This window comes from Somniosus microcephalus, unplaced genomic scaffold (assembly GCF_052327205.1).
Source record: "Somniosus microcephalus isolate GS21.2 unplaced genomic scaffold, FLI_Smic_1.0 unresolved_chr7, whole genome shotgun sequence".
NCBI classification, from domain to species: domain Eukaryota; kingdom Metazoa; phylum Chordata; class Chondrichthyes; order Squaliformes; family Somniosidae; genus Somniosus; species Somniosus microcephalus.
The window spans coordinates 15,349,439-15,375,034 of NW_028225185.1; the positions used below are offsets into that span (position 1 = coordinate 15,349,439).

General features: G+C 48.8%; 1 protein-coding gene across 1 annotated transcript in view; it reads right to left on the reverse strand.

Moving 5' to 3' along the window:
• The window catches only part of LOC147086573 (aquaporin-3-like), a 36,286-nt gene extending 17,584 nt beyond the window's left edge, over nt 1-18,702 (reverse strand). The window contains exon 1 of the mRNA XM_085978708.1: nt 18,362-18,702. Within this exon, the coding sequence (XP_085834834.1) occupies nt 18,362-18,469 (108 nt within the window). The 5' untranslated portion in view covers nt 18,470-18,702. The remainder of the gene's footprint in view (nt 1-18,361) is intronic.
• Between the last annotated feature and the right edge of the window lie 6,894 nt (nt 18,703-25,596).

Genomic DNA, 25,596 nt, shown 5'->3' on the forward strand with positions numbered 1-25,596 from the left:
GGCCTCCTCCTGAGGTCCCCACCATCACAGAAGCCAGTCTTCAGCCAATTCGATCCACTCCACGTGATATCAAGAAACGACTGAGCGCACTGGATACAGCAAAGGCTTTGGGCCCCGACAACATCCCGGCTCTCGTGCTGAAGACTTGTGCTCCAGAACTAGCCGCACCTCTAGCCAAGCTGTTCCAGTACAGCTATAACACTGGCATCTATCCAACAATGTGGAAAACTGCCCAGGTTTGTCCTGTCCACAAAAAGCAGGATAAATCCAACCCGGCCAATTACCGCCACATCAGTCTACTCTCAATCATCAGCAAAGTGATGAAAGGTGTTATCGACAGCGCTATCAAGCGGCACTTACTCAACAATAACCTGTTCACTGATGCCCAATTTGGGTTCCGCCAAGACCACTCGGCTCCAGACCTCATTACAGCCTTGGTCCAAACATGGACAAAGGAGCTGAATTCCAGAGGTGAGGTGAGAGTGACTGCCCTTGACATCAAGGCAGCATTTGACCGAGTCTGGCATCAAGGAACCCTAGCAAAACTGAAGTCAATGGGAATCAGGGGGGGAAACTCTCCACTGGCTGGAGTCATACCTAGCACAAAGGAAGATGGTTGTGGTGGTTGAAGGTCAATCATCACAGCCCCAGGATATCGCTGCAGGAGTTTCTCAGGGCAGTGTCGTGGGCCCAACCATCTTCAGCTGCTTCATCAATGACCTTCCCTCCATCATAAGGTCAGAAGTGGGGATGTTCACTGATGACTGCACAGTGTTTAGCGCCATTCACAACTCCTCAGATAATGAAGCAGTCCATGCCCGCATGCAACAAGACCTGGATGACGTTCAGGCTTGGGCTGATAAGTGGCAGGTAACATTTGCACTACAGAAGTGCCAGGCAATGACTATCTCCAACAAGCGAGAGTCGAACCACCTCCCCTTGACATTCAATGGCATTACCATCGCCGAATCCCCCACCATCAACATCCTGGGGGTCACCATTGACCAGAAACTTAACTGGACCAGCCACATAAATACTGTGGCAACAAGAGCAGGTCAGAGGCTGGGTATTCTGTGGCGAGTGTCTCACCTCCTGACTCCCCAAAGCCTTTCCACCATCTACAAGGCACAAGTCAGGAGTGTGATGGAATACTCTCCACTTGCCTGGATGAGTGCAGCTCCAACAACACTCAAGAAGCTCGACACCATCCAGGACAAAGCAGCCCGCTTGATCGGCACCCCATCCACCACCTTAAACATTCACTCCCTCCACCACCGGCGCACCGTGGCTGCAGTGTGTACCATCTACAAGATGCACTGCAGCAACTCGCCAAGGCTTCTTCGGCAGCACCTCCCAAACCTGCGACCTCTTCCACCTAGAAGGACAAGGGCAGCAGGCGCACGGGAACACCACCACCTCCAAGTTCCCCTCCAAGTCACACACACCATCCCGACTTGGAAATATATCGGCCGATCCTTCATCGTCGCTGGGTCAAAATCCTGGAACTCCCTCCCTAACAGCACTGTGGGAGCACCTTCACCACACGGACTGCAGCGGTTCAAGAAGGCGGCTCACCACCACCTTCTTCAGGGGCAACTAGGGATGGGCAATAAATGCCGGCCTTGCCAGCGATGCCCAGATCCCATAAACGAATTTTTAAAAAGGAACGCCAATGGACTGATTCCCTACCCATTCACTTCCGTCGCACAGAATTGCCGAATGTAAAATACTCATTTCTAAATGGACTGTGTTTCTTGGCTGCCATTGCACAAGCTTTGCTCGTGGGTCTGTAACTTTGGTCACACTAGTGCGTGCGTGTATGTGCGCATATGCGCGTATTAGCACATATGTGTGTGCGTGGGCGTGGACGTGTGCGCGCGTACACCGTGGAATCCTATCCGCTCCCCGCTGCCGCCGGTACCTTTGAGACTGTGAAGGTGTCTGTCGCGGCTCAGTGGCCAGCGTGAGGTCTCGGAGGGACCCTGGTTCCAAATGATTCGAGGTTGACCCGTCCTGGGGACAGCGATCGAGCTTCCTTCAGACTTAATACATCACGGTATTCGAGCAGAGTTTACAGAGTGCAATTGAGACTCGTACTACCACTTACAGTCTGGGTAGAAGCGGCAACCGTGAGATACACACCAACATACGATTTAGGAGCAGGAGTCGGCCACTCGGCCCCTCGAGCCTGCTCCCGCCATTCAATAAGATCACGGCTGATCCGATTACTCCACATTCCCGCCTACCCCCTGACATGAATCAGTCATTCATGAAAGAAAGGCTTATGAAATAATACTGAGCAGCCTGCGGGTGGCGCTGTCCAGGGAGAGTATAAATACTCGGGCACGGGCCCAGCTTGCGCAGGACATTCTTTAACAGGAACTAGTGAAGGACACAACTAGACCTCCATGTTGTAAAACAGTTGATTAAAGCTTTGTTTAACGCTTAGACCAAGTGCCTAGTAGTTTTCTTACGTCATCCCCGATAACCTTTCACCCCCCTTGCTCATCAAGAATCGATCTACCTCTGGCTTAAAGATATTCAAAGACTCTGCTTCCACCGCCCTCTGAGGGAGAGAGTTCCAAAGACTCACCACCCTCTGTGAGAAAAAATTTCTCCTCATCTCTGTCTTAACTGGGCGACCCCTTATTTTTAAACAGTGACCCCTAGTTCTAGATTCTCCCACAAGAGGAAACATCCTCTCCACATCCACCCTGTCCAGACTCCTCAGGATCTTATATGTTTCAATCAAGTCACCTCTTACTCTTCTAAACTCCAGCGGATACAAGCCTACACAGTACTCCAGATGTGGTCTCACCAATGCCTTGTATAACTGAAGCATAACCTCCCTACTTTTGTATTCAATTCCCCTCGCAATAAACGATAACATTCTATTAGCTTTCCTAATTACTTGCTGTACCTGTATAATAACCTTTTGTGATTCTTGCACTAGCACACCCAGATCCCTCTGCATCTCAGAGCTCTGCAATCTCTCATCATTGAGATAATATGCTTCTTTTTTATTCTTCCTGTGCCTCTTGTCTCTCTCTCTCTCTCTCCGTCTTCTTGATTCGTCCTGTACTCTCCTACTCCTGAAATCTTCGGCTCCTGAAATCTTCTGCAGTTCGTGGCTGTTAAGGCCCCCTTCTTATACCCTTTACCCTCGTTCAAAACCTCTGGCGTCCTCTTGAACCAATCACAGGCCGACGCCCAAACCTAAAATCCAATCGGAAAGATGCCCGGTCCGTAGTGCCCTGGCTCATGGGGATTTTTGGTCTGATGACACCCTCAGGTCATCTGTTTTTGAACATCAAGAGGGGAAAATTCGGTTGGTTTGCGCCTCCCGTTAGCGCCTTAAGAGGGCGCTAATGGGGCGCAAAGCCACTAGCGCCCGGGCACGGCGATGTTTGCGCCGCTCGTGAAATTAACTAGACATTTTGCGGCAGCGCTAAACACTACCGCCACAATCTCCTGCGCCAGCAGATCGTGACGTCAGTTGAGCGTGCAACGCCCCGGACCGGATATTGAGTGGCGCCCCCTGCCTTACCGCCTGCCGCTAGGAACGACAGGTTGAGGGGAGCGTTTTGCAGTCGGGAAGGGACTGGGGGAGCGCTATTTAAAGGCAACCGCTTCCTGCCTTTTTTTTCGGCGACATTTTTGCACCACGCATTCTGAGAGAGAGAGAGAGAGACTTCTGGAGAGATTCAACGCTGTGTGAAGGAGTTTTGGGGACTGAGCAGCACTTTGCAGGTTCATTTTGATTTGACCTTCCTTGTATCGATTTAGAAGAGACTGTGGGGGCTGCACTCTGAGCTCTTTCCCTGGGCCTCTCCACTGTTCTTTCCAGCAGATTTGATGTACAGGTCTCTCCAGGCTGAGATTCAAGGCTGCAATGAGCAGGGTGTGGATGGAGAGCAAGATCGACCCTCCCCTTTAAGAACTGGCCGGCGCCAGTGTGTCTGTGTTCCATTGCTGACTGACATCACATGAGCTTCGCCAGCACTCTGAGGTAGCGCCTCGCTCCTCGGCGTTAGCGCCTTAAGAGAGGTGTGTAGCGCCTGATTTAGCGCTCCAATCCGCTCCAGGGGCGATAGAAGCCAAGTTTGCAGTCGGAGGCGATAATTAGCGCCAGGCGCTAAACTTTGCGCCCGGCCGGTAATGGCGCCCCAAATGGGGCGACACCAAATTTCTCCCCCAAAACTCATATCAAGAGGAATATGTCTCCACAGGTTGAGACACGGCCCCGCTGTTGGTCTTTATTTTTATAATTCATTGATCACCTTGTGAAGGAATAAGCCATATTTCAGAAATATACACCATAATATGAGCAGAATTCTGATATTTATTGGCCCAGAAATTCGGGTCGGGGGTTTCCCGCGGGTGCAAGCCCCCAGACCTGCACTTACCTAGCGCGCCGGCCGTTGAGCTGTGGGCCCGCGTGGGATTCCGATCCTGGGCCTCCTCCAACTGCCGGCGCGCCGTGCTTGTGTATCCCAGGGGCGCCGTTAGTTCGATGTGTCCCCTGGGATCACATGGGCCATGGAGAGCCAATGGGAGCAGGGAATGCTTCATTCATAAGTTTGACAGGAAGAGCTGTCAAACCTATAAATACTGTAAGCCCCAAAACATCACTAAATCTTCAAATAATTTTTTTTTTAATCACATTTTTAAAATAAACTATAAATTACATGAAATAACTATTTTAAACAATAATTAAATTTTTGAAAAAAATAATTTTATTTTCTAACGGGGCTAAAAATAAACTTACCTTTCTTTAAGAAACATAGAAACATAGAAGACAGGAGCAGGAGTAGGCCATTCGGCCCCTCGAGCCTGCTCCGCCATTCAATGCGATCATGGCTGATCATCCAATTTCAGTACCCGGTCCCTGCTTTCTCCCCATACCCCTTGATCCCTTTAGCCTTAAGAAATATATCCAACTCCTTCTTGAATATATTTAATGAATTGGCCTCAACTGCCTTCTGTGGTAGAGAATTCCACAGGTTCACCACTCTCTGGGTGAAGAAATTCCTCCTCATTTCTGTCCTAAATGGCCTACCCCTTATCCTTAGACTGTGACCCCTGGTTCTGGACTCCCCGACCATCGGGAACATCCTTCCTGCATCTAGCCTGTCCAGTCCTCTGAGAATTTTATAAGCTTCAATGAGATCTCCTCTCATTCTTCTAAACTCCAGCGAGTACAAGCCCAATCGACCCAATCTCTCCTCATACGTCATTCCTGCCATCACAGGTATCAGTCTGGTGAATCTTCGCTGAACTCCTTCCATGGCAAGAACATCCTTCCTCAGATAAGGCGATCAAAACTGCACACAATACTCAAGATGTGGTCTCACCAAGGCCCTTTAAAATATTTTAAAATAATAAACCTGTGGAAAAAATGTTTTAATTTTAATTAATTCACCACTTACCTTGTAAAAAGCAGGCCTTGCGACTGCTTTTTACATGTCTAACTTCTGGAGACTTACCTTCCTGGGAAAACCTGCAAAAAAAACGTAAGTTCAATGCGCACGCGCTGCCTCTCCGGCGCACGCGTTCCACCTCTTAACCCCTTCTTTCAGGGGAACAGAAGTGCCGGTTTCCCACGCATGCGCAGTGCATGCACGAAACCGGCACTTCCATTGGGCTTACGGGTGAGTACCCCATGCGTACTCACCCGTGGGGACCCGAATTTCTGGGCCGATAATATATGATATACTGGGTTTAAAAATCTAAAGCCTCAGAGACACAGGCTGCTAACAGAAATACAGGCTTCTGAGATAAAGATCAGTTGTTTAACAAAGTTGTAAACATACAAGCTTTGAAATGGGAATTAGTTAAAACAATGGCCCTATTGAAATGGCAGTTTGGCGATTCCAGAGGGTCTGGAGTTTGGGAAAAACACAATGAAAAGACCCAAGTGAAGTGTTGGAAACCAACACGTTGAACAGAAACACAAACATTAAAAGAGGCATGTGCCTTTGAAAAGATGACATCAAGTAAAAGAAACACCTGCAGGTCAAATAGTTTTTATGTTAAACTTGGAAGACAGGAAACACGATTAAATATGCAACCAATTGAGATAGCTAGAAAACAAGTAAACACTCAGTCAAAGTGCCTTTAATTTATACATAGTAAATATGATACACTTTGAAGATATGACTTCAATAGATACACCAAGCAATTACATTGTGTTTGTATTAAACTTGGAGCAGTTAGGAGACTTGAAGTCTGTTAAACCAGCTAAAAGTGATATTAAGAATTGAATGGAAAATCTTCGATAAGAAATGCATCAAACAGAAACCATTGCTGTCATATTGTTTTTATGCTAGTTTTTGGAACACCTAAAGGTAGAGACATAATTATGCACGCAGCAGCTAAATTGACAGTAAGAATAGAAAACGTTCAACAGAGAGAATGAATAAGACAATTAGCTTACTTCAGCAGAGAACTTCAAAGAATAAACCACTGCAAAAAGGGTATAAAAGATAGACCTTTTCAAACAGAAAGTCAGAAGTCGCTGAACGGGCCAAGCGTTTCTCAACTTTACAGGCACCATCTGTAAGTTTTTAACTTTGAGTCTCGGGGATCAAACGGTACTATAATTTGATTTTGGTGGATGTTCTGGATTTAGAGATAAGTAAGAAATAAGAAATGTAACGAAGTAAAGATTTGAGAATAAGGATCTCTGAGAAATAAGAAATGTAAGCTATTATTATTTTGAATTGTTAATGTTGCGACTGACTCAACAGCTGTTAACTGAATGTCGGCTCTTAAATAAAACTATATATTTTTAGAAATAACAACAGAAAATGCTGGAAAAACTCAGCAGGTCAGGCAACATCCATGGACAGAAATTTGAGTTGACGTTTCGGGTCGAACCCTTCTTCAAAACTGGAAAGAAAAGATGGATCGGAGGCAGGGCTGCGATCGGACAAAAGAATAAAAGAAACAAAAGAAGTAAAAAAGAGACAATGAAAGGTGTTAGAAGCTAGACGAGATGGTAATAGGCTGAGATTGGGTGTAAAGTGTACTGGCAGGGCAAGGGATAGCTGCCAGGTGGGAGAGCAAAACAAAAGGAAAGGAGGGGGGGGAAAGGAGTGGAAAAATTACAAGAAAAAATGAAATGGGGGCCGAGGTTATGATCTGAAATTGTTAAACTCGATATTGAGTCCGGAAGGCTGCAGAGTGCCTAATCGGAAGATGAGGTGCTGTTCCTCGAGTTTACATTGAGCTTCCGTGGAACAATACAAGAGGCCAAGGATGGTGAGGTCCGAGTGGGAATGGAGCGTTGAATTAAAATGACAGGCGACTGGAAGCTCGGGGTCATCCTTACGGACTGAACGGAGGTGCTCCGCAAAGCGGTCACCCAATCTGCGTTTGGTCTCTGATGTAAGAAAAAGGAGACTTACCATCAAGTAACTTTAAAGTAAGCTTTAAGTAACTTATAAACACACTATATACAAGAGAGGTCTTTACCATGCCTCTGGTAGAAGCCTCTTACAATACTGAACAGACCAGTATTTATACCAGTCCAACAGGAAGTGACATTTACAGGAAGTGAGGTATGTACACAGTTCATAGTTCATAGTTCACAGGAAGTGATGACATAACTTCCCGGATGTTATCATTTTTATCACATTCTTCCCTCCTGCAGGATTAGGAGGCTGTGGTCTACCTTTTGGTCCGCAGCCGCCGAACAAGGAAGAGTCGCACCCGTTTGGATTCCCGTCGTAGAGGGTCGCTGGTCCGCTTACATGCGGTTGGCCATTGGTCAGAGTCTGTGTGGCCTGGATTGCCCTGTGAAGGGTCGGGGAGATCATGGCTTCGAGTACGAGCCCCAATAGGTTCAAAGTCGGACTGCCTCTGTTCAGAGGGAGGTGCAGAGCTGGTCTGTGGCGGATCAGTACTTTCATGCGCGGTACTGGGAGGGTCGCAACCTTGAGCACGGGGTTCTACCGGCACCAAGCTAGTTGGTGTCCGATCAGGATCCTGGAGAGGGGTACCCGATAGGTCCCAAGAGTTTCCTGGTGAAATGCCATCACCCGATGTCCCACTAGGTCCTGGTGGGCAGGGAGCCAGATCCCGTAATGATACGGTAGATTCTCGGCCGTCAGAATATCGTATGTTTGCATAGGTGGGGTTGGCATCGGTTAGTTCGACCTCATCTACAAGAGGGTCATTTTTAGACGTCCGAACGTATCTTCGGAGTAATACAGGTCCAGGAGTAGTTAACCATGACGGGAGTGATGTCCCATGAGATGAGCGACGCTGGAATCCAAAGAACCGCTCATGAGGTGTAGTATTTGTGGCTGTAGAAAGCAGGGACCGTATAGAGTGCAATGCATCCGGAAGCACTGTTTCCCATTGCTGGTCTGGTAGGCCCCGAGATCTTAAAGCGAGACGTACGGAATTCCAGATGATACCGTTATACCTCTCTACCTGCCCATTTCCGATGGGATGGTATGGTGTTGTTTTGCTTGTAGCAATTCCCCGTTCTGAGAGGTAGTCCTTGAGTTCCCTTGACATAAAGGATGGACCCCGATCTGAGTGAATATAAGCCGGCATGCCACAGAGAGAAAATACCTGCTCAAGGCAGCAGATTACTGTGGACGCCAGCATATTGGAGCAGGGGAAGGCAAACGGAAAACGTGAATATTCGTCGATCATGGTGAGCAAATATGTGTTCCGAGTTGAAGAGGGCACTGGGCCCTTAAAATCGATGCTAAGTCGTTGCATCGGTTGGGTTGCATGTATGAGTATACCATCTGAGGGGCGGAAGAACTGAGGTTTTAATTCCGCACAAAGCCGGCATTCTGAGCATATTTTCTTTACATCTCCAGTGGAAAAAGGGAGATTCCGTGATCGTACGAAATGTAGCATGCGCGTAACGCCAGGATGACACAAACCATTGTGGACATCCATGAGAGTGGAGGATGACATAGTGGAGCAGAATGCCCGTGTGAGGGTGTCCGGGGCCACATTCTCCTTGCCAGGCCGATAGAGAATGGTATAACCAAAAGAGGCCAGTTCCATCCTCCAAAGTTGTATTTTATTATTCTTAATTTTGGTTCGTTTTCGATTATCGAGCATGAAGGCGACTGATCGTTGGTCCGTGATCAACGTAAAGTGCTGGCGAGCTAGAAAATGGTTCCACTTCCGTACTGCCTCTATGATGGCTGTGGCTTCTTTCTCAACCGGAGGATAATGTAGCTCGGCACCTTGTAAGGTCCTGGACATAAATGCTACAGGACGACCTTCCTGATTCAGAGTAGCCGAGATCGCCACCTCCGAGGCATCACATTCAACCACGAAAGGGAGATTCTCATCAATGGAGTGAAGAGCCGCTTTCTCCAACTGTTTTTTGAGAAGGTTAAAGGCTGCAACAGCCGCTGTTCCCAGTGGAAATGATCTAGCATGCAGCAAGGGTTGGATTTCGTCCGAAAAATGAGGAATCCATTTAGCGTAGTATGCAAACAGACCGAGAGCCCGACGTAAAGAAGCCGGATTCTTAGGTGACGGGAGCTCTTGGAGCGGGCGAAGTCTTTCTGGGTCTGGCTTAATGATACCATTGCCTACGCAGTAGCCAAGGATGTTGATGGTCGGTTGCGACTCAACAGATTTGGATTCATTCAGGGTCAAATTACGGCGATGGAGGGCATCCCGAAATTTTTGGAGGTTGGAGTCGTGTTCCTGTTGATCGTGACCTGCAATGGTAATGTTATCAAGATAGGGAAAAGTGTCCCTTAGGTTTTCCTGCTTAACCAGGCCATCCATTGCCCGTTGAAAGACAGCCACTCCATTAGTAACCCCGAATGGGAGGCGACGAAATTGGTACAGCCGTCCATTAGCCTCAAAGGCTGTGTACTGCTTATCTGAGACCTTCAAGGGTAACTGATGATAGGCACTTTTTAAATCGTAAGTTGAGAACACTTTGTATTCGGCCAGTTTATTAACCATATCATCAATGCGTGGCAATGGGTAGGCGTCCAAGTCGGTATATTGATTGATGGTTTGCGAATAATCGATGCATAGTCGCTGTTTGTGAGGTTTTAGAGGGTTCTTGACAATGACGACTTGAGCCCGCCAGGGCGACGAACATGGTTCAATGATATCCTCTGCTAGAAGTCGAGAGATTTCAGCCGCAATAAAAGATTGGTCTTCCTGATTAAAGCGCCGCGATTTCGTTATTATCGGTTGGCATTGAGGCGGAATACTGGCAAATAATGAGGGTTCATTAAGTGAAGCTGCTGATAATGCACAAAATGGTAATTTAGATGGTATATTAGAAATAGTAAGTCCGGGTTTGGATCCACCAAACTCAATGGTGAGTTTCTTATGCTGTTTTTGGAAGTCCAGCCCTAAGAGGAGATCACTACATAAGTCTTTGAGCACCGAAAGTCGGGTGGAGGGATACATACGACCATGAAGTGTCATATCAACAACACAAAAGCCGGAGATTCTGGTATTAAGTGATGACTGGGCCATCGCAATTGCCTGGTCCGATGGGAAGACATGTAGTTTCAATTTCGCAACAATCTGTTCCTTAATGAAACTATCAGTACTTCCTGAGTCAATTAAGGCATCTAAGGTATGCCCTTTAATTGAAATTTTTGTGGCTGCCTGAGACAGGTTCTGTGGGCAAGCAGCTGTAATTGGTGTCGTTGCACAGAGAGTGGCTAAAACTCTCGGTGTGCTTCTTCGGGAGAGAGCTCGAGAGGAAGCTTGATAGGTCCTAGCTGGAGCATCTTGATAGGCCCTAATTGGGGCAGTTCGGTAGGCCTTAGCTGGATTGGCCCTCGTAGAGGCCCTTGATAGGCAAACTTTAGCAAAGTGTCCTTTTTTCCCGCAATAACTGCAGATTGCATTGCGAGCAGGGCAGGTTTTCCTAGGGTGAAAAGCATCTCCACAAAAGAAGCATTCCTTCCTAGATTGCCAAGAGGCTGCTAAAGTGGGGTCGTCCTCCTCTTCTTCATCAGAATTATCAGAATTAGATTCCCCCATGATAGGGTTCACCTGAGACCGCTTGAATTGTCTGGTTGCAGCTACAGCAGCAGATCGAGATCTGGGCAGCTGATAGAGGTCTGCATTTCTCTTTGCCAAATCCAGTGAACAAGCTAGGTCAAAAGCTTTTTGTAGCTCAAGTGTTTTACTTTCTAGTAGACGCTGGCGTATAAATGGAGAGGCAATCCCGCAGATGAAAGCATCACGAATCATTTCTTGGCGGTACAGTTCAGCTGAGGCTGCCTGAAAGTTACAATCTACGCTGAGCCTGCGAAGTTCTTGCAGGAATTCGTCAATTGATTCCCCTGGCCCTTGTCGGGCTGTGGCCAGTAGATGTCTAGCATAGACCTCATTTGGGGTCTTCGCATACAGTTTCTTAAGTGCCCGAATCACCTCTTCGTAACTATCCCAGTCATCAACATATTCGAACACTTTTGGGGTCACATAATTGACAAGTATCTTCAATTTAGCAGGAGCATCCACTTTACATTCATCCAGAAAATTCTCAAAAGTACGATACCAATGCTTCCATACCCTGCCAGCTGCTGGTGTATTCGGGTCCAAGTCCAGACGAATAGGTCTAAGGATTTTCTCCATGATGGGTGGTTCCCTGGATCCTTAACTTCCGAGTTTGTCTGAAGGTCTAGTATTTGTCAGTGTAAATACTAAGTTACTTAAATTGATGTAAGAAAAAGGAGACTTACCATCAAGTAACTTTAAAGTAAGCTTTAAGTAACTTATAAACACACTATATACAAGAGAGGTCTTTACCATGCCTCTGGTAGAAGCCTCTTACAATACTGAACAGACCAGTATTTATACCAGTCCAACAGGAAGTGACATTTACAGGAAGTGAGGTATGTACACAGTTCATAGTTCATAGTTCACAGGAAGTGATGACATAACTTCCCGGATGTTATCATTTTTATCACAGTCTCCCCAATGTAGAGGAGACCGCATCGTGAGCAGCAAATACAGTATACTAGATTGCGAGAAGTACAAGTAAATCGCTGTTTCACCTGGAAGGGGTGTTTGGGGCCCTGGACAGTGGGAACGGGGGAGGTATAGGGGCAGGTGTTACATCTCCTCCGCTTGCACGGGAAGGTGCCAGGCGAAGGGGAAGGGCTGTTTGGGGTGATAGAGGAGTGGACTAGGGTGCCTCGGAGGGAGCGGTCCCTGCGGAATGCTGAAAGGGGAGGGGAGGGGAAGATACGTTTGGTGGTGGGATCACTTTGGAGGTAGCGGAAATGCCGGAGGATGATCCGTTGAATGTGGAGGCTGGTGGGGTGAAAGGTGAGGACAAGGGGAACCCTATTGTGGTTCCGGGAGGGAGGGGCAGGGGTGAGGGCAGAAGTGCGGGAGATAGAACTGACACGGTCGAGGGCAGTGTCAATCACAGTAGAGGGGAATCCTCGGTTGTGGAAAAAGGAAGACATGTCTGAAGCACTGGTGTGGAAGGAGGCATCGTCGGAGCAGATACGGCGGAGACAGAGAAACTGGGAGAATGGAATAGAGTCCTTACAGGAGGCGGGGTGGGAGGAAGTGTAGCCCAGGTAGCTGTGGGAGTCAGTGGGCTTGTAGTGAATATTGGTCGATAACCTATCCCCAGAGATGGAGACGGAGAAGTCGAGGAAGGGAAGGGAAGAGTCAGAGATGGACCATGTGAAGGTGAGGGAAGGGTGGAAATTGGAGGCAAAGTGAATGAAATTGTCAAGTTCGGGACGAGAGCAGGAAACGGCACTGATACAGTCATCAATGTATCGGAAAAAGAGGTGAGGGAGGGGACCCGAGTAGGACTGGAACAAAGAGTGTTCCACATAGCCCACGAAAAGGCAGGCATAGCTAGGACCCATGCGGGTACCCATGGCAACACCTTTGATTTGGAGGAAATGAGACGAGTCAAAGGAGAAGTTGTTCAATGTGAGAAGAGAGACCCGACCAGTCCCCATCCACCACCACCCTCCTCCGCCTGGCTGAACTTGTTCTCACATTGAACAACTTCTCCTTTAACTCCACTCATTTCCTCCAAATCAAAGGTGTTGCCATGGGTACCCGCATGGGTCCTAGCTATGCCTGCCTTTTCGTGGGCTATGTGGAACACTCTTTGTTCCAGTCCTACTCGGGTCCCCTCCCTCACCTCTTTTTCCGATACATTGATGACTGTATCGGTGCCGTTTCCTGCTCTCCTCCCGAACTTGACAATTTCATTCACTTTGCCTCCAATTTCCACCCTTCCCTCACCTTCACATGGTCCATCTCTGACTCTTCCCTTCCCTTCCTCGACTTCTCCGTCTCCATCTCTGGGGATAGGTTATCGACCAATATTCACTACAAGCCCACTGACTCCCACAGCTACCTGGACTACACTTCCTCCCACCCCGCCTCCTGTAAGGACTCTATTCCATTCTCCCAGTTTCTCCGTCTCCGCCGTATCTGCTCCGATGATGCCACCTTCCACACCAGTGCTTCAGACATGTCTTCCTTTTTCCACAACCGAGGATTCCCCTCTACTGTGATTGACACTGCCCTCGACCGTGTCAGTTCTATCTCCCGCACTTCTGCCCTCACCCCTGCCCCTCCCTCCCGGAACCACGATAGGGTTCCCCTTGTCCTCACCTTTCACCCCACCAGCCTCCACATTCAACGGATCATCCTCCGGCATTTCCGCTACCTCCAAAGTGATCCCACCACCAAACGTATCTTCCCCTCCCCTCCCCTTTCAGCATTCCGCAGGGACCGCTCCCTCCGAGACACCCTAGTCCACTCCTCTATCACCCCAAACAGCCCTTCCCCTTCGCCTGGCACCTTCCCGTGCAAGCGGAGGAGATGTAACACCTGCCCCTATACCTCCCCCGTTCCCACTGTCCAGGGCCCCAAACACCCCTTCCAGGTGAAACAGCGATTTACTTGTACTTCTTGCAATCTAGTATACTGTATTCGCTGCTCACGATGTGGTCTCCTCTACATTGGGGAGACCAAACGCAGATTGGGTGACCGCTTTGCGGAACACCTCCGTTCAGTCCGTAAGGGTGACCCTGAGCTTCCGGTCGCCTGTCACTTTAATTCACCGCTCCATTCCCACTCGGACCTCACTGTCCTTGGCCTCTTGTATTGTTCCACGGAAGCTCAACGTAAACTCGAGGAACAGCACCTCATCTTCCGATTAGGCAGTCTGCAGCCTTCCGGACTCAATATCGAGTTCAACAATTTCAGATCATAACCTCAGCCCCATTTCATTTTTTCTTGTAATTTTTCCACTCCTTTCCCCCCCCCCCCTTTCCTTTTGTTTTGCTCTCACACCTGGCAGCTATCCCTTGCCCTGCCAGTACACTTTACACCCAATCTCAGCCTATTACCATCTCGTCTAGCTTCTAACACCTTTCATTGTCTCTTTTTTACTTCTTTTGTTTCTTTTATTCTTTTGTCCGATCGCAGCCCTGCCTCCGATCCATCTTTTCTTTCCAGTTTTGAAGAAGGGTTCGACCCGAAACGTCAACTCAAATTTCTGTCCACGGATGTTGCCTGACCTGCTGAGTTTTTCCAGCATTGTCTGTTGTTATTTCGGATTTCCAACATCCGCAGTATTTTGCTATCGTTATATATTTTTAGAATTGTCACAAAGAGTATTTCTGTATAAACTCGCGAACCCAATTTCTGTACACTCTTTTGTAAGGAGTTGCAGATTCTGGGGGGTATTCCGGATCCTCATAATATCCGGAAAGTTACAGTCTAGTTAAACTTATTAAAAGTGCTATCTGGAGGATGGTAACATCTTCAGTCGTTCCTTTCCTTCAGGGAGAGATAGCCTGAAGCTTTAGACCCATTTAAGTGTCTTATAGAATTCGGCTATCTCTAACTTTAGTTGAAGTTGAACGTCTGGGGAATACGCCTGATCTGGGGTAGCCCGAAAAGGGCTAGGACTAGTAATTATCCCTTCAACCTTACTTTCAGCTCCGATGGACGGGTCACATCGTCCGCATGCCCGATACGAGACTCCCAAAACAAGCGCTCTACTTGGAGCTCCGACACGGCAAGAGAGCCCCAGGTGAGCAGAGGAAACGCTTCAAGGACACCCTCAAAGCCTCCTTGAAAAAGTGTAACATCCCCACCGACACCTGGGAATCCCTGGCCCAAGACCGCACAAAGTGGAGGAGAAGCATCCGGGAAGGCGCCGAGCACCTCGAGTCTCTTCGCCGGGAGCAAGCGGGAAGCCAAGCGCAAACAGCGCAAGGAGCGCACGTCAACCCAAGCACCCCACCCACCCGCCCCTTCAACCACCGTCTGCACCACCTGTGACAGAGACTGTAGGTCCCGCATCGGACTCATCAGTCACCTGAGAACCCATTTTTAGTGTGGAAGCAAGTCATCCTCGGTTCCGAGGGACTGCCTAAGAAGAAGAATTCACTGACATTATAACATTCCAACACAGTGGCAACTGCGCCTAACCTTGGTTCCCAGGCTAACTGCAGTCTATTCATAGGATTACATCGGATATACGGCACAGAAACAGGCCATTCGGCCCAACCAGTCCGTGCCGGCGTTTATGCTCCACTCGAGCCTCCTCCCGTCTTTCCTCATCTAACTCTATCAGCGTAACCCTCTATTCCCTTCTCCCTCATGTGTTTATCCAACCTCCCCTTAAATGCATCGATACTATTCGCCTCAACCACTCCCTGTGGGAGCGAGTTCCACATTCTCACCACTCTCTGGGTAAAGGAGTTTCTCCTGAATTCTCGATTGGATTTCTTGGTGACTCTCTTATATTGATGGCCTCTAGTTTTGCTCTTCCCCACAAGTGGAAACACTCTCTCTGTATCCACTCTATCAAAACCTTTCATCATTTTAAAGACCTCTATTAGGTCACCCCTCAGCCTTCTTTTTTCAAGAGTAAAGAGACCCAGCCTGTTCATCCTTTCCTGATAGGTATACGCTCGCATTTCTGGTATCATCCTTGTAAATCTTCTCTGCACCCTCTCCAGTGCCTCTATATCCTTTATATAATATGGCAACCAGAACTGTCCGCATCACTCCAAGTGTGGTCTAACCAAGGTTCGATACAGGTTTAGCATAACTTCCCTACTTTTCAATTCTATCCCTCTAGAAATAAACCCTAGTGTTTGGTTTGCTTTTTTTATGGTCTTGCTAACCTGTGTCGCAACTTTCAGTGATTTGTGTATTTGTACTCGGAGATCCCTTTGTTCCTCTACCCCACCTAGACTCGCACCCTCCAAGCGATAAGTGACCTCCCTATTCTTCCGACCAAAATGTAATCTCACATTTTCGAACGTGACAGTCTCTTTCTCACCCCAGGGTTGTCTGGTTACAGCTCACTCACAGACTTCTAAGCACAAGAGAAATGGTTGCACGTTCTACATAATTCAGGTTGTACTTGCAAGCAGTTGATGGTTACAAACTTCTACAATTAATCCTGACACGCGATTATAGATCTGTTACTGATGATTATAAGATATTAATGGTTATAAGATAGTAAAGCAAGTATTCCTAATCCTGACACGCGATTATAGATCTGTTACTGATGATTATAAGATATTAATGGTTATAAGATAGTAAAGCAATTATTCCAAAAACCAACTAACGTGTAATTCGTAACCGTCTTACCGTCCCTGCCTCTTATTTCAGTCTCTGGAATTGCATTAATTCTCTCAGCGTTTCTCACAGACTGACTGTCACTTTACTAACAAGGCTTGTTGGAGTCGGCATTTTTAATATTTGCTCAAGCAAGCCCCTTTCTTCCCTTTTAAAAGCATCAACTCCAAGCTACAACGAATAATGCTTATTACATCTCGTCCGTGTTAGCTGGTGGGAATCTGAAATGGATTTTTACAGCAGCACTCTGAGACAGAAGGTCGTAGGTTCAGAGAATGGTTACCGCACGGAAGAAGACCATTCGGCCCGTCGAGCCCGTGCCGGCTCTCTGCAAGAGCGCTTCAGCTAGTCCCGCTCCCCCCGCCCTTTCCCCGTAGCCCTGCAAATTGTCTTCCTTCAGGTACTTATCCAATTCCCTTTTGAAAGCCACGATTGAATCTGCCTCCACCACCCTTTCAGGCAGCGCATTCCAGATCCTAACCACTCGCTGAGTAAAAAAGTTTTTCCTCACGTCGCCTTTGGTTCTTCTGCCAATCACCTTAAATCTGTGTCCTCTGGTTCTCGACCCTTCCGCCAATGGGAACAGTTTCTATCTACTCTGTCCAGACCCCTCATGATTTTGAACACCTCGATCAAATCTCCTCTCAACCTTCTCTGCTCCGAGGAGAACAACCCCAGCTTCTCCAGTCTATCCACGTCACTGAAGTCCCTCATCCCTGGAATCATTCTCGTCAATCTTTTCTGCACCCTCTCTAAGGCCTTCACATCCTTCCTAAAGTACAGTGCCCAGAATTGGACACAATACTCCAGTTGAGGCCGAACCAGTGTTTTATACAGGTTCATCATCACTTCCTTGCTTTTGTGCTCTACGCCGCTATTTTATGAAGCCCCGAGTCCCACTCCCAGTGCTGCACTGTCGGAGGTGCCATCTCTCAAATGAGACGTTTGCACCTCAGCACTGCACCCGGGGAGTGCCAACCTATCGAATCTCTGGAGTCTGGCCCAGGGACGAGAGAGTGCTACCAAGTTCTCACTGAGGGTGGGGAGCAGAAAGCGAGGGAAAGTGCAGGGGTCGGGTGGGGGGTAGTTGGAAGGGGTTGACATAAGAACATAAGAAGTAGGAGCAGGAGTAGGCCATACGGCCCCTCGGGCCTGCTCCGCCATTCAATAGGATCATGGCTGATCCGAACCTAGACTCCCGTCCACTTCCCTGCCCGCTCCCCGTAACCCCTAATTCCCTTATCTGCTAGGAAACTGTCTATCTCCGTTTTAAATTGATTTAATGTCGCAGCTTCCACAGCTCTCTGGGGTAGCAAATTCCATAGATTTACTACCCTCTGAGTGAAGAAGTTTCTCCTCATCTCAGTTTTGAAAGGGCAGCCCCTTATTCTTAGATTATGCCCCCTAGTTCTAGTCTCACCCATCAGTGGAAACATCCTCCCCGCATCCACCCGATCAAGCCCCCTCACAATCTTACATGTTTCGATAAGATCGCCTCTCATTCTTCTGAATTCCAATGAGTAGAGGCCCAACCTACTCAACCTTTCCTCATAAGTCAACCCCCTCATCTCCGGAATCAACCGAGTGAACCTTCTCTGAACTGCCTCGAGAGCAAGTATATCGTTTCTTAAATATGGAAACCAAAACTGCACGCAGTATTCCAGGTGTGGCCTCACCAGTACCCTGTATAACAGACAATAGACATTGACGCAACAGGGAGAGGAGTTCAGTAATAAAGCACCTCACTACTTACAATCAGCATGCAGACTCCTAGAAACTCGGCTAGACATTCCCTGAAGAGGCGGTTCTTCAGCTGCAAGACACCTTTCAGCTTGTTGATGAATGTTTCGGCTCTTCTCATGGTATCTTGGTCTGTGCAAAGACTCTTTGCAATTTTATCTCCTCAATTATACTTTCTGGGGGACTGGGCGGGAGGAAGCAAAAATAATATTTTAAAAGCCAAATATTAATTTGGGTTTTTTTTTTGCAAAGTGTGTTGTCTGAAGAATGGGTCCTCTCGGTCTCTGCCCTAACCTGCAAGGCACTGATCTGAAATGCGCTCGATCTGGTCAGTTGCACTATTTTGGAAATTGACACTCCCTTCTGTTGTTGTCAGTTTCAGTCCTTCGGCTTATAAATTCTCGCCCACCTCCAAAGGGCAGCGCCAGAGATGAGGGTAGACCGCGACCCAAGCCTATGAAACCTTGCACTGGGCTCATCGTCCCGCCCCCTTGTCAGAACAGGATACTTTTGTTCTTTTAACTGTTGTGTTTTGTTCCCCTTTGCTGAGTTTCATCTTATCAGACGGTGACCCTGGTCCCTGCTGAACAATGTCAGGGGCTGGTCTCCCAAGTAGACTGGCTGTTTTTTTTTTAATTTAGGAAGCTCTGGATTCACAGCCTGTTCTGCACCTGCCCCCTTCACTGCACCCTCCCACTCCGGTAACACATCCCAGGAGTTCAGGCTTAAGCTGAACGGGCATCTGATGTGGGATTCCGCAACACACACCCTCACACTGGCACACACACTCACACTCACTCACACTCACTCACACACACTCACTCACACACACCCTCACACTGGCACACACACTCACACTCACTCACACTCACTCACACACACTCACTCACACACACCCTCACACTGGCACACACACTCACACTCACTCACACACACACTCACACACACACTCACACTCACTCACACACTCACTCACACTCACACACTCACTCACACACACACTCACACACACACTCACACTCACTCACACACTCACTCACACTCACACACTCACTCACACACACACTCACTCACACACACACTCACGCACACACACACACTCACTCACACACACACTCACTCGCACTCACACACACACACTCACTCACACATACTCACACTCACTCACACACACACTCACGCACACACTCACTCACACACTCACACTCACTCACACACACACTCACGCACACACACACACTCACTCACACACACTCACTCACTCACACACACTCACTCACACACACTCACACACACACACACTCACTCACACTCACTCACACTCACACTCACTCACTCACACACTCACGCACACACACACACTCACTCACACACACTCACTCACACACACTCACACACACTCACTCACACACACACTCACTCACACACTCACTCACACTCACTCACACACACTCACTCACACACTCACGCACTCACTCACACACACTCACTCACACACACTCACACTCACTCGCACTCACACTCACACACACACACTCACTCACACACACTCACACTCACTCACTCACACACTCACTCACACTCACTCACACTCACTCACACACACTCACGCACACACACACACACACTCACTCACACTCACTCACACTCACACTCACTCACACTCACTCACACACACACTCACGCACACACACACTCACTCACACACACTCACTCACACACACTCACACTCACTCACACTCACACTCACTCACACTCACACATTCGCACTCTCACACACTCACGCTGACACACACTGACACACTCACACTGACACACTCTCACTGACACATTTACACACACTCACACTGACACACTCACACTGACACACTCACACACACATTGACACACTCACACTGACACACTCACACTGGCACATTTACACACACGCACACTGACACACGCACACTGACACACTCACACACACATTGACACACTCACACTGACACACTCACACTGACACATTTACACACACTCACACTGACACACGCACACTGACACACTGACACACACATTGACACACTCACACTGACACACTCACACTGACACATTCACACACACTCACACTGACACACTCACACTGACACACTCACACTGACACACTCACACACGCACATCGCAAGAATTAATTTTTTAAAATACATTATTCTGATACTATTCCGGTGACCACACCCATTACCAAATGGTTGCACAGACTGGGCTTGTATTCCCTCGAGTTTAGAAGATTAAGGGGTGATCTAATCGAGGCGTTGAAGATGATTAAATGAGTTGATCGGGTAGAGAGAGAGAGAGAGAAACTATTTCCTCTGGTGGGGGGAGTCCAGAACAAGGGGGGGGCGTCACCTTAAAATTAGAGCCAGGCCATTCAGGGGTGATGTCAGGAAGCACTTCTTCACACAAAGGCTGGTGGAAATCTGGAACTCTTCCCCCCAATAAGCTGCTGAGGCTGGGGGTCAATTGGAGCTTTCAAGCCTGAGATGGATTGATTTTTGTTGGGTGAGGGGATTAAGGGTTACGGAACCAAGGCGGGTAGACGGAGTTGAGATACGGATCAACCGCGATCTGATTGAATGGTGGAACAGGCTCGAGGGGCTGAGTGGCCTCCTCCGGTTCCGATGTTAGGTTTTCATCCATTGAGGTTTATACAAACATGTGTAGGATAGGGTGTATTTGTATGATTTAGTAAAACATTTTTGTACAACTATAATATGTGAAATTGTATGTTAAAAGCCTGTATAAAATGGCGAATGGCTGAGAGAAGAGCAGGATGGGAAATTGTGCCAACCTGACTGAAACTCGCTCTGTTTTCAATTACTGAAGTAATGGAATGTAATGCTCAGTTTATGGGGACTATCAGGGAGGTGGTATTCAGTAATGTGACAGAAAAGAGATAAGAGTTGGAGAAGAGAGAGAGATAAGAGAAGCGCCCCTCTGTGATACCACTATAAAATGGACAGACTGTTCAGACAACATCTTGGGAAATGGTCTTTGGAAAGAGAACATCTAAAGATAAAGGGGCCCTTTGATATGCACAAAGCGAGTCCGAGTGGGATCAACAAGGTCGTAAAACATGTACCAGGTGTCAGATAGCTGTTTGCAGTCACGTAGGAAGAGGGGGAAAAAAGTGTATAAAGTTACGGATTTTGAACACTGAAGGCAGCGCGAACCACAGTTGAAGAAGCTTCAGTCAACAGAACACAGCAAGAAACCAGAGAAGCAAGCTTCAGTCAACAGAACACAGCGAGAGGATAAAGAGACTGCGCCACAGTCGCTCGGAAGGAACGCCGAGGCTCAAATGAACAAGACTGTGACTATCTCCTTGTTAAGTATCACTTCTTTGTCCTGGATGTTTAATGCTCAATAAACCAGTTTTACTGATACACAATATGACATAATAAAACTCACTACGCACTTGGTTTGAGCATAAAGCAAGGCTTTAATCAACTTGTTTCAGAACATGGAGGTCTAGTTGTACTTAATCTAAATGAATTATTTTCGTGCGAGGAGGATGCCTTTACTAACTCGGGATCCTTATCTCCGACGGTGCCCTTCATGCGGGAACTCGGGGGGGGGGGGTTCAACCCAGAGCCACACCTCCTCTTGTTAACGTCACACCCCTGACTCGAGCCGATTGCTCGTCGGGTTTGACGGCGCTCGCCGCCATTAATGCATAAATCGTTCGGTAATTGGCGGCGAGGGAGAGATACGGCGCGAGCTGTTGGATGGCTCGCGCCCGCTCCGCCCGTTAGCCTCGTGGCAAACGGCGGCTTGCCCTCGTCCCTCCCCATGAGTTTCACGGAAGTGCCGCGGTTCGCGAGTTGATCGTCCGTTAAAACCCGGCGCGGCAAGTTAGGGCTGGAACCTAACAGCGTAAGGACCCTTTTACTGAGGAGGTTTGTGTTCCTGCGACACCACTCGACCTCTCCGGCCCAGAAAGGGAACAACTAAAAATGAGGGCTCTCACTCCGACAGGCAGTAATTAGTTGTTAGAGATTTAGGAATATAAGAGCATAAGAAATAGGAGCAGGAGTCGGCCATACGGCCCCTCGAGCCTCCTCCGCCATTCAATAAGATCATGGCTGATCTTCTACCTCAACTCCACTTTCCCGCTCTAACCCTTGATTCCCCTAGAGTCCAAAAATCTATCGATCTCAGCCTTGAATATCCTCAATGACTGAGCATCCACTGCCCTCTGGGGCAGAGAATTCCAAAGATTCACCGCCCTCTGAGTGAAGAAATTCCTCCTCAGCTCAGTCCTCAATGGCCGACCCCTTATCCTGAGACTGTGACCCCTGGTTCTAGACTCTCCAGCCAGGGGAAACAATCTCTCAGCATAGAAACATAGAAGATAGGAGCAGGAGTAGGCCAGTCGGCCCTTCGAGCCTGCTCCGCCATTCAACGAGATCATGGCTGATCATCCAAACCCTAGCACCCGGTCCCTACACCGACAGCCATCCCACCCAAGCCCTATCCCCGTAACCCCACGTATTTAATCCCCCCTAACACTAAGGGCCAATTTTTATCATGGCCAATCAACCTAACCCGCACATCTTTGGACTGTGGGAGGAAACTGGAGCACCCGGAGAAAACCCACGCAAACACGGGGAGAATGTGCAAACTCCACACAGGCAGTCACCCGAGGCCGGATTTGAACCCGGGTCCCTGGCGCTGTGAGGCAACAGTGCTAACCACTATGCCACCGTGCTGCCCTGACAGCATCTACCCTGTCAATCCCCCTTGTTATGAATCTTATGAGCCATGAAGAAAGACTCATGAAATAACACTGGACGGCCAGCTGGTGGCGCCGTCCAAGGAGTATAAATACTCGGGCGTCGGCCCAGCTTGCCCAGGGACATTTTGTAAGACAAGGAACTAGTGAAGTACAACAAACCTCCATGTTTTGAAACAAGCTGATTAAAGCCTTGCTTTATACTCAAACCAAGTGGGTAGTGAGTTTTATTACCTCACCCCTCAGAATCTTATATGTTTCAATGACATCACCTCTCATTCTTCTAAACTCTAGGAAATATAGGCCCATTCTACTCAATCGCTCCTCACAGGACAATCCCCCCAGGAACCAGTCTGGTGAACCTTCGCTGCACTCCCTCTATGGCAAATATATCCTTCCTTAGGTAAGGAGACCAAAACTGTACAACTTTGATCAATTAAAAATTTTAATTTTTTGTTATTTTATTTACGGTGTCTTTTCTCTCTCGCTCTCTCTTAATCCAATCTTTCTTTCCCTCTCTCTAGCCACAACCCCTCATTATTTTGAACGCCTCGATTAAACCTCCCCTTAACCTTCTCTGCTCTAAGGAGAACAATCCCAGCTTCTCTCCAGTCTCTCCACGTCACTGAAGTCCCTCATCCCCCCTGTACCGTTCTGGTAAATCTCCTCCGCACCCTCTCCAAGGTCTTGTCATCCTTCCTAAAGTGTGGTGCCTGGATCAAAGAATGTCCATTAGCTCCCAGCACGTATCACCACAGTTAGGAGACAAGTATGTTGTAATCTGGTCTCCCTTTAGTTTCTCAGTGTTTTTTTTAATTCGTTTTTATGGGATGTGGGTATCGCTGGCAAGGCCAGCATTTATTGCCCATCCCCTAGTTGCCCTTGAGAAGGTGGTGGTGAGCCGCCTTCTTGAACCGCTGCAGTCCGTGTGGTGAAGGTGCTCCCACAGTGCTGTTAGGGAGGGAGTTCCAGGATTTTGACCCAGCGATGATGAAGGATCGGCCGATATATTTCCAAGTCAGGATGGTGTGTGACTTGGAGGGGAACTTGGAGGTGGTGGTGTTCCCATGCGCCTGCTGCCCTTGTCCTTCTAGGTGGAAGAGGCCGCGGGTTTGGGAGGTGCTGCCGAAGAAGCCTTGGCGAGTTGCTGCAGTGCATCTTGTAGATGGTACACACTGCAACCACGGTGCGCCGGTGGTGGAGGGAGTGAATGTTTAAGGCAGTGGATGGGGTGCCGATCAAGCGGGCTGCTTTGTCCTGGATGGTGTCGAGCTTCTTGAGTGTTGTTGGAGCTGCACTCATCCAGGCAAGTGGAGAGTATTCCATCACACTCCTGACTTGTGCCTTGTAGATGGTGGAAAGGCTTTGGGGAGTCAGGAGGTGAGACACTCGCCGCAGAATACCCAGCCTCTGACCTGCTCTTGTTGCCACAGTATTTATGTGGCTGGTCCAGTTAAGTTTCTGGTCAATGGTGACCCCCAGGATGTTGATGGTGGGGGATTCAGCGATGGTAATGACGTTGTGTGTGGGGGTTGTCCCCTCCCAGTGTTTTTGTGCAGGTCGTATTGTATGTTCTGAGAGACCACATTGTTCTTGCAGAATTTGCATCTACTGCATTGTCCTTGGCTTTCCAAACAAGTTGCGCCTAAGGTGAACTGGTCAACGGCAGAGGCAGGACTCCTTGCAGTTGTCTGCTGAGCGACCCATCATGGGGTGGTCCCCAGCCCTTCGGGCAACTCGTATCAGAAGCTGAGCTCGGCCACCGAAGGGGTTCAACTGGGGCCTTTGAAAGGCCCGGCGGCCATGCTGTGGTGTTTGACGATGGCGCTCTTTTGATGCCTGTAGGAACGAGCACATTGTCAGCCCAAAACAAATCGAGAGGCACGTCGCTCAAGCCTGAAGCTTCTGAGTGAGCGCCGCACTGTTGGAGGGACAGTACTGAGGGAGCGCTGCACTGTCGGAGGGGCGGTACTGAGGGAGCTCCGCACTATCGGAGGGGCAGTACTGAGGGAGCACCGCACTGTTGGAGGGGCAGTACTGAGGGAGCGCCGCACTGTCGGAGGGGCAGTACTGAGGGAGCGCCGCACTGTCGGAGGGGCAGTACTGAGGGAGCAGCGCACTGTCGGAGGGGCAGTACTGAGGGAGCGCCGCACTGTCGGAGGGGCAGTACTGAGGGAGCGCCGCACTGTCGGAGGGGCAGTACTGAGGGAGCGCCGCACTGTCGGAGGGGTAGTACTGAGGGAGCGCCGCACTGTCGGAGGGGCAGTACCGAGGGAGCGCCGCACTGTCGGAGGGGTAGTACTGAGGGAGTGCTGCACTGTTGGAGGGGCAGTACTGAGGGCGCGCCGCACTGTCGGAGGCAGTACTGAGGGAGCGCCGCACTATCGGAGGGACAATACTGAGGGAGCGCTGCACTGTCGGAGGAGCAGTACTGAGGGAGCGCCGCACTGTCGGAAGCAGTACTGAGGAAGCGCCGCACT